This window comes from Macrotis lagotis, chromosome 2 (assembly GCF_037893015.1).
Source record: "Macrotis lagotis isolate mMagLag1 chromosome 2, bilby.v1.9.chrom.fasta, whole genome shotgun sequence".
Lineage (NCBI taxonomy): Eukaryota > Metazoa > Chordata > Mammalia > Peramelemorphia > Peramelidae > Macrotis > Macrotis lagotis.
The window spans coordinates 35,402,668-35,412,639 of record NC_133659.1 but is presented as its reverse complement, the minus strand read 5'-3'; the positions used below and the strand labels follow the sequence as shown (position 1 = coordinate 35,412,639).

Below are 9,972 nucleotides of genomic sequence, written 5' to 3'. Positions count from 1 at the left end.
CACTTTTCTATTTATATTATTCTATAGCTATATACATTCCTTAAATATATATTAACTATTTATATCTATAAACAGTATATTCCTTAATTTTTTCTAATATCATTCTATAACTGTACAAATTCCTTAAATAGATCATATATTTATATCTATATATATACAATATATTCATTAAATACATTTTCTATTTACATCATTCTTTAACTACAAACACATATTCATTAAATATGTTACATTATATATTTATATCTTTATACATATAATGTATTCCTTAGATATATATTTTCTATTATATTATTCTATAGCTATGTACACATTACTTAACTATATATCATATATTTATACCTATATATATACATTTTCCTTAAATATATATTTGTATTTATACACACAAATTTATATCATGGTATAGCTATATAAACACATATGTTCATTAAATATATACATTTTATATTATTTTATTTCTACATACACCCGCATCTTCGTTAAAGGTTTGCAACATGCTTGACAAATACAATCTCATCTGATAGGTTTTATTATCCCCATTGCACTTATGGGGATAATAAAGAAACTTATGTAGACAGAGGTTCAATGACTGACCCAGAGTCTCACAGCTAGTTACTATTTGAGACTAAATTTGAACTCGTCTTCCTGACTCCAGACTCCGGCTAGACGGTCTCTAAATCTCATGATTTTACCACAAATGCTCTTTGTATCCCTTCCATTAAATCCAGATGGATGTAAATAAAATATCCTTAATCGTGAAATGGTTTCTGCCCTCAAGAAACTAAAGTTTTCCCATTGGGGAAATGCAAAATATAGTCAGATAATGTGGGCAGCTAGGTGGCCCAATGGATAGAGAGCCCCTGGAGACAGATAAGTCTTGAGTTCAAATCTAGCCTCAAACACTTACAAGCTGCGTGATCCTGGACAAGTCAATTGACTTCTGTCTGCCTCAGTTTCCTCACATGTTAAATAGGGATAAATACAGCACCTACTTGTCAGGTTGTTGTGAGGATTAAATGGGATAATAATTGCTAAGTGCTTGGCAAATAGTGCCTGTCACATGGGTCAGGACAAGATAGTAGGGTGGCATTAACTACCTGCTCCAGACTGGACCTCCAGGGAAGGAGGAGGGTCAGGGTAAAACTGGAAGAGTGAGGAGGGCTCTCTTTGGGCACAATTTTAACAATGGCAACAATTCTTTGCATTTGATCTTTTCCTCCCAATTTCTTTCTCTCTCTGGCAGCTTGCCTTCCGGTTGTACTTCTGGGTGGGGCATGGCACCTTCCCTTGGAGCCATGACTGCGAGGTGGGTAATCACAGGTCTCAGCACGGGGATGTGCAGGAAGTCATGGAACTCTGTCTGCCTTGCAGCCTTTGACTCCCTGGAGTTATTTTAAACAAACCAACAGTCTTTCATTTGTCTCACTAATTTTTTTCTAAAATAGAACTGTTTATATGTGGGACAGATTTGGAGAGGCGGCTTATTCATCACTAACTTGCCCTGTTTTGTCATCTTTCTATTGGTCTGGAGGCTAGGAATCAATGTAGGGACTTCATTTCAACTTCAATTCCGCTTATAATCTTTTAGAAAAAGTCTAAGGTTACTTTTTAGACCACTTTGATGACATTTTTATAATTTTTCCAACACTTAAACATTACTGGGGAAGGGAAGGATGCGGGATAGTTCAATTTATTTTTTAAAATACATTTTTATTGATCTTTTTTTTAGAATCACATTTCCCAATGTATCTTCTCTTTCAGAGAGCAATGACTTATAAAAATAAAAATAAAAATAAAAAAGAGGGGAAAAAGCATCCCAGTTTAGCAAAACCAACTAGCATTTAGGAAAAAATGCTGCAAAGTAGGAGAAGGTGCTTTTTTCTTATCTCTTCTTTGGGGCTTATCTTGTTCATTATAATTTTGATCGTTTTGTTGTTCTTTCCATTTACATTGTTGTAATTCTTAAATATATATGCATATACACATAAAATGTTTACAATTTTGCTTACTTCAGTTTATGTCAGCTTATAGATATACAAATATATAATTTTATACATAATTTATATATCTGTATTGTCTCTAAGACTATAAGTTGCGATCTCTTTTGGTAGAGAAAGTACCTCACTGGGATCCCCCTATAACAATGAAATCACAGACTAGGTACCCATCCCTAGGGTGCTCCTGAAACTTTTTAGGGCAGGGGAGTGATTTAGTCAGACCTATGCATCAAAGGATTACTTCTTCAGCTCATTTTTACAGATGAGGAAACTGAGGCAAATAATTAAGAGTAAAGTGAGTTGCCCAAGGTTACACAATTATTAAGTGACTGACACCAGATTTGAACTCAGGAAGAGGAGTCTTCTTGACTCCAGGTCCAGCATATATTACTTATTGTGCCATCTAGCTGTACGAGGGACTTATGTTAGAATAGAGTCTGTCAGAAAAAAAGCTAAGTGGTTTTTCCAGCTAACCATTGACTGGAAATATAATGCAGCCTGCTTATATCATTTATCTTTCTATTGCTCTTTGGGTCATCGGCAATTTGTTTTTGTCTTTTGAGAGTTTCTTATGCTATGATTCAAAGTCAAAACCATTACCAAAAGAATTTTGGTGAAAAAAAAAAGATGAATTTGAGATCATTGAAAGCACTAATTTGATCTAGTCTGCTCTTGACCTTCTTATCCATCCATATGTACTAACGAAATAAAGATAATACAGTTTTTTGCAAACCTTAAAGCATTTTATAAATGTCAGCTGAATTGGTCACCCAGTTTCATGTTGACCTGGGTAATGACTATTTCATGGACTTTTATTTTTTCCATATAGATTGATAGATAGGCAAAGCTATCCTGAGAAGGCTGCTCTCTCTCTCTCTCTCTCTCTCTCTCTCTCTCTCTCTCTCTCATTCTTATCAGTTGGGGAATGACTTGTATTTTTATTACTTTGACTCAATTCTTTATATATTTGAGAAATGAGGCCTGTGTCAGAGATACTTGTCGCAAAATATTTTTTCCAGTTTTCTGCTTCCCTTAAAATTTTGGTTGCATTGGTTTTGTTTGTACAAAAACTTTTCAATTTTACATAATCGAAATTATTTATATTTTGTAATGCTCTCTATATCTTCTTGGTTCTAAATTCTTTATAAATCTGACAGATAAACTATTCTATGCTCTCTTAATATACGATATCATTCTTTATGTGTAAATTCTGTACCCATTTTTTAGTTTATCTTGGTATGAGGTGTGAGATGTTGCCTATACCTAGTTTCTGTCATACTGTTTTCCAATTTTTCCAGCAATTTTTGCCAAATAATGAGTTTTTGTTTCAAGAACTTGGATCTTTGGGTTTGTCAAACAGTATATTATTATATTCATTTACTAGATTACTATGGCCATTATCTATAAAGTAATAAAGTAATAAAGTAACCTATTCCACTGATCCGTCACTCTATTTCTTTTGGTCTCTTGGTCTGTATCAGATTGTTTTGATAATTACTGATTTATAATATAGTTTGAGATCTGGTATGACTAGACCATCTTCATCCACATCTTTCCCCCATTGATTCCCTTGAAATCCTTGAGCTTTTGGTAGCCCAGATGAATTTTCTTATTATTTTTTCTAGTCCTAAAAGTAAATTTTTTTATGGTTTGATTGACATGGCACTGAATAAATATTGAAATTTCAGTAGAATTGCCATTTTTATTATATTGGCTTGGCCTACCCAGAAGTAATTCATATTTTCCACTTATATCTGACTGTGAAAAGTGTCTTATAGTTGCATTCATATAATTCCTGTATTTGTCTTGGCAGATAGACTCCAAAGTACTTTATACTGTCTACAGTTATTTTAAATGGAATTTTATCTATTTCATAAAACAGAAAAAGAACAGTTCAATGAATTGGGAATAAAATATAAAAAAAACTTAAAAAAAAGAACAAATTAAAAATCCCCAATTAAAGATCAAATTGGAAATCCTGAAAATCAAAGGAGAGATTAATACAATTGTTGCTACACTTTTTTTGGTAATATGTAAAAACACCAAGGATTCATGTGAGTTTATTTTGTATCCTGCAACTTTGCTAAAGTTGGCAATAATTTCACATAGCTGTTTGATTCTCTAGAATTTTCTAAGTGCAACATCCTATCATCTGCAAAAGGTGTTTTATTTCCTCATTGCCCAGACTAATTCTGTTAATTTCTTTTTCTTCTCTTATTGCTTTAGTACTTGCTACATATATATTTCTAGTATAATATTAAATACTAGAGGTGATGAGCATCCTTGTTTCAGCCCTATTTATACTGAGAAGGCTTCTAGTTTATCCTCCTAACAGATAATGCTTACTGATAGTTTTAGATAAATAGTACATATCAATTTATTCCTATGCTCTCTAGTGTTTTTAATGGAATGGGAGCTGCATTTTGTCAGAAGCTTTTTTTCTGTATCTATTGATATAATCATATTTCTATTGGTTTCATTATTGATATGGTCGGTTATACTGACAGTTTTCCTAATATTGAACCAGCCCTGCATTCCTGGTATAAATCCCACCTGGCCATAGTATGTGATTCTTTTGACATATTGCTATAATCTCTTTGCTAGTGTTTTACTTAAAAATTTTGCATCAGTATTCATTAGGGAAATTGGTCTATATTTTTGTTCTTTGTTTTGACTCTGATTTCTTTTGCTCTCTGGTACCAATAAGTCAAGGCAGTTTTCTTTGATAATTTCTTTAAAAAAAATGTTGTCTAGGCTTTTTTCTTCTTTTTTTATCATGGCTTTCAAGTAGTCCAGAAGTACTTATCTCTCTTGAATCTATTTTCTAGGTCAGTTGTTCTTCCAATGAGAAATTTCACATTTTTTTCTTTTTTGATTTTGTTTTATCATGTCTTGAAATTTCAGTTATGATTTTTCATTTGTTCATTTCTAATTCTTAAGGAATTATTTTCTCCAGTGAACTTTTGTACTCATTTTCCATTTGGACAATTCTATTTTTTTAGGGAGTTATTTTTCTCTGTAAATTGTTGTGTATCTTTTCTTATTCTATTGATTTTTTCCATGATTCTCTTGCATTCCTCTCATTTATTTTCCCTGCTTTTCTTCTATTTCTCCAATATGCTCTTTAAAATTCTTTTGAAGTTCTTCCAGGAAATCTTTTGGGGGCTTGAGATCAATTACATATTTTCTTTTGAGGCTTTACAGGTGGCCATTTGGACACTTTATCCTCTTCTAGATTTATGTCTTGATTTTCCCTGTCACCTAAGTAATTTTCGGAAGTCAGGTTCTCTCTCTCTCTCTCCCCCACCCCTTTCTCCTGGCTCTGTCTCTCTGTGTCTCTATGTCCCCCCCCCATTTTTCAGTCTTTTTTGGTGACTTGGTGTATTTGTGTGAGAATTGGGCTCTGGTCTGGTGCTGTCCCAAGCTTATTGTGCCAGGGCTCTGGATCTTACTGTTGACTTTCACTGGACTTCAGGGTTTAGTGGCTAACTTTCACTGGCTTGTACTGGATGGGGAGCTTGGGGGTGAGGTTCCCTGTTGGCATCCATGGGTGTAGGGTTTGGCTACTAGCCTGCCGGCTTGCAGGGTCTCCCTGCAGAGTGGAGTTTCAGGACTGGTCAGCACTGGGGTCAAGGCCTCCCTGGGGGTGGATCCTTGCTGAATTGCAGAGATTGCCCACTTGCCCAGGGGCTCCTGGTTTGCTGGACCTTACTGGCCCCCGTGGCTGCTTTTGGACCTCATTTCCCTCTCACCCTGTGTCTTACCCAAGGGTCTGGTAAAGTATTTCCCTGATCCAAGATCAATTCTGAGGCAGTTTTCTAGTTGTTTGGAGGGAAATTTGGAAGGGCTTCAGAGGGTTCCTCCTTCACTCTGCCATCTTGGCACCTGTAGTCTTCAGTTATTTAAAAACATAATTCTGTGGAGTCTTCTCAGGTTGTTTCTCCAGACTGCTAGAGGGGGGCTATGATGCACACAAAGAACCCCTGCTCTGGCACCAAAGAAAGCTTTGCTTGGCTCTAGGTTCTCTGCAGTCCTGATCCCATCTACCTTTTCAGGCTTATCACAATTTGTCCACTTCAATTCTACTCTCCATCCAAATCTGCCTTCCTATTCTGGTATATGCAATGACCTCACACAACTTCTCCTCACCATGGAACCCTAGAAAGGTAATCCCAGCTCATGGGCCACCTCCTGCATGAAGCCTTTTCCTGATTCCTCGTCTCCCCTCCTCTCATTATTTTGTACTTGCTTGGGATATGTTCTACATTTTCTTATGTGTACATTCTCTATAGCTATTAGTTCCTTGAGGACAGGGGCTGCTTCTTGTTTCTGTATCTTCCGTGTCTGACACCTAACAATACCGAGTCGGCCAGTGATTCACGTCAGCCTTCACTTTTTGTGTGTCCGGTCCATTTTATTATTATTATTATTATTATTTGGACATCACTTCTTTAATGCAAGTAGCTAGTAACAAGGTGGAACCTACTTGTCCACCAAGCATCTTTTCATTGTTCTTTGGATCACCTGCAGTGCTAAGTCTTCAGTTCACAGCATTTAATAATTCACAAGAATGGTTTTTTTTAAAAGGTCTTAGGTGACAGAGACCAGCTTAAAATCTGCTTTAAAAAAAATCCAATTATGTAATTTCCCAAATGTAATGCATTCCATTTTCTTCCTCTTCCTCCTCCTTCTCCTCTTTAGGTTTGGGACCAGCTCAGTATCCAGTTGCAATCGTTATCCAAGATGTGTTCATTGATAGACAAATTGAACTGCTTGTCATATTCCGGGCAACAGATATTCATTCTGTACTTAAATGGCTTTTCCTGGGTGGATTATGAGGCCAATCCACTTTGAGTAGCTGGGGCTCTCGCCGTTGGGAGAAGCAGTAAGATAAGGCATATAAAGTGCTCTATAAGCTAGCTTTCAAGTTCCATAAATTGTAAGCTATGCTAACAGGTAGGAGGCTCAGAACATGGAATGGATCATTTTTCTAGAAATGAGGGCGCTTAAGAATTGGAAATCAAGTAAGTGTCCTTCAACTGGGGAATGGCTTAGCAAACTGGTATATATATGTCATGGAACACCATTGTTCTGTTAGAAACCAGGAGGGATGGGATTTCAGGGAAGCCTGGAGGGATTTGCATGAACTGATGCTGAGTGAGATGAGCAGAACCAGAAAAACACTGTACACCCTAACAGCAACATGGGGGTGATGATCAACCTTGATGAACTTGCTCATCCCTTCAGTGCAACAATTGGGAACAATTTTGGTCTGTCTGCAATGGAGAATACCATCTGTATCCAGATAAAGAGCCGTGGAGTTTGAACAAAGTTCAAGGACTATTCCCTTTAATTTAGGGGGAAAAAACCATATCTTATTGTCTGATCTTGTTACCTCTTAGACTTCTTGTCTCTTCCTTAAGGATATGATTGCTCTCTCATCACACTCAATTTGGATCAAGGTACGACATGGAAACAAAGTAAAGACTGACAGATTGCTTTCCGTGGGGTGGGTGGGGGGAGAAAAGTAAGATTGGGGGGGAAATTGTAAAACTCAAATAATAACTTTTTAGTTTTTTTTTTTTTGCAAGGCAAATGGGGTTAAGTGGCTTGCCCAAGGCCACACAGCTAGGTAATTATTAAGTGTCTGAGACTGGATTTGAACCCAGGTACTCCTGACTCCAAGGCTGGTGCTTTATCCACTTCGCCACCTAGCCACCCCAATGTCTAAGTTTTAAATGTGTTGTTGTTACTCTTACTGCCTTTACTGAAGAACAGAGGCTAGAAACGAAACTTGATAAAATTTCTTTCTAGATTCTTTAAGGATATAACAGTGATATATCATAAATTGTTATTACATAAAACTGAATGTTAGCATTGACTAAACACCATAGGCTACAACTTTATTAAATCATGAAAAATTTATTAGGTACATGTAGTTAAAAGATTTCCATCAATAGTGTTTTTGAACAAGCATTAGTTAAGTCATGAATTTGCTAGTGTCAAAGGCTAAGTCAAATCCTAAAGCTATTAAAATATTAGTGTTTATGTTGTATTTTTCAAACTCATTTCGATTCTCTATATACAGAATTCCTGTTAGAATGCCCAAAGCAGCCATACTGCAAACATTTACATTCCCCATATAAAATGATGTGTAATGTACATCTTCAGATTGGTACAGATTTATAAATATGTACAAATAAACAATATAGCGTAGTTAACAAACTATTTGACCAGTAACATTGAAAGTATTATATGCACATACAACTTCAAATGAAAAAAATTGTTGTTGAAACCCATAGGACAAATAGCATAACCATTAATTTGTGTTTATAAAATTGTACAGAAAAAAAAGGTGTGTTTGGAAGCCTTTAGTGAGCTGCCAATAATACAGTAATTTTTAATAATAAAAAACAAACATAAAGTAAATCAGATGTGTGTCCTGATCAATGCTTTGTTGAACAGCCATCTTAAACTCAAATTCATAGACAGAAAAACACAATTTGTTCATTGAGCATAAAACTATTGCACATAAGCAGTTTCTTTCAAAGAAAAGTAATTATATTTTACATATTTATGAACTTCAAAATGGTTCTCAGGTATGTGTTCTATTTGCATTTTTCAAAACAAGAAACATTCGTGAAAAATAATATTCAGTAATACTGTTAGAACCTTATTTTTACCCATTAACCATACTCTAAGCTAGTCTATGGCAATGGTCTTCTGGTGGGGTTTTGGCAAAGGTAAAAAGACTGTAAAATGGCTATGTGCGTCATCCTGGGCAAGGTGAGCCCCCTCCAAAGTCTGAAGCCACTCTTTCTGGAATTTCTTAGTCCCTCGACAACGATTCCCATCTCGGAGTCCGTGGCCGGACGTCACAGTGATGATCAGACAGTAGTGGAGTAACTTTCTCTTCGTTTCTGTCTCTTTTCCTTAGGAATCACCGTCTTGCCCTCTCTCATTGCTAATATGCCATCCTCTGGCTCACTCTCACTACTGCCTTCTGCAGCAGGGTCCAGAGTCAGGAGGCCAGATCTTCTGTGCAGGGGAAAATGGATGCCCCCTTCCCGAATGGAATTAGCTATAAAGTCTTCATCTGAGGAATGGAATGATTCATCATCTCCTATTAAATGGTTGACAATGTGGATCCCATCAAAAGTGGGTTGGTCTGAGAAGCCCCTCTTGCCTTTTAGACACCTGAGCTGTTTAAAAACAAAACCAAACCAAACCAAAAAACCAGTATATTAATATTTAGCAAAAATAAAACAAATTCCAACAAAATACATTTGATGAGAAGTAGTCAGGGATTACTTGTCTCTGAAATTACAGCTGAAAGCATCCTGCACCTTCAAAGCGAATATATCATTAAAAGTTAACAACTCCTTACATTATATTTTGAAAAGGTAAAGACAGCTACCATGAGGCTTCTAAATAAATGAGGATGGTTTAAAAACCTTTCAGTAGTCGTTCCTTCAATATCTTTATTTACACCAATACCCCGAGCTGTTTCAGGTAAGGGGATATGAGCCAACTTGTCCTTTTCTGCAGAAGAACCAGATCATCATACTTAGAAACCAGTCAGTGTTTGCTCCTGGAAACTTCAACAACTTCACATATCAGGCATCAAATTTGCATACTTTTCAATTTTAATTCATTTTTTTTGCCTTGTCATATTTTTTTTTACAAGGCAATGGGCTTAAATGACTTGCCCAAGGTTACACAGCTAGGTTATTATTAAGTGTCTGAGGCCGGATTAGAACTCAGGTCCTCCTGACTCCAAGGCCAGTGCTCTATCCACTGTGCCACCTAGCTGCCAGATGAGACCTTCCCAAATCCAGCCCCACTTTACAGATTCTAGGGGGACCAATCACTGAAGACATCCTCAGGTTCAATACTGCATCATCATAACTGCTTTATTCTGAGGCAACCCCACAATGATTTACAGCTCCCAGTCTTAAAACAAATTAAGTGA

General features: G+C 36.3%; 1 protein-coding gene across 9 annotated transcripts in view; it reads right to left on the bottom strand.

Annotated features, from left to right (window-relative positions):
- Nucleotides 1-7,896: 7,896 nt before the first annotated feature.
- EVI5 (ecotropic viral integration site 5) overlaps nt 7,897-9,972 on the bottom strand; it is a 195,548-nt gene continuing 193,472 nt past the window's right edge. For 8 of the 9 annotated variants that reach the window (XM_074221667.1, XM_074221672.1, XM_074221668.1 and 5 more), the window contains one exon: nt 7,897-9,202. In XM_074221667.1, the coding sequence (XP_074077768.1) occupies nt 8,888-9,202 (315 nt within the window). In that variant the 3' untranslated portion in view covers nt 7,897-8,887. The remainder of the gene's footprint in view (nt 9,203-9,972) is intronic. The other variant, XR_012475537.1, reaches the window with a different exon arrangement.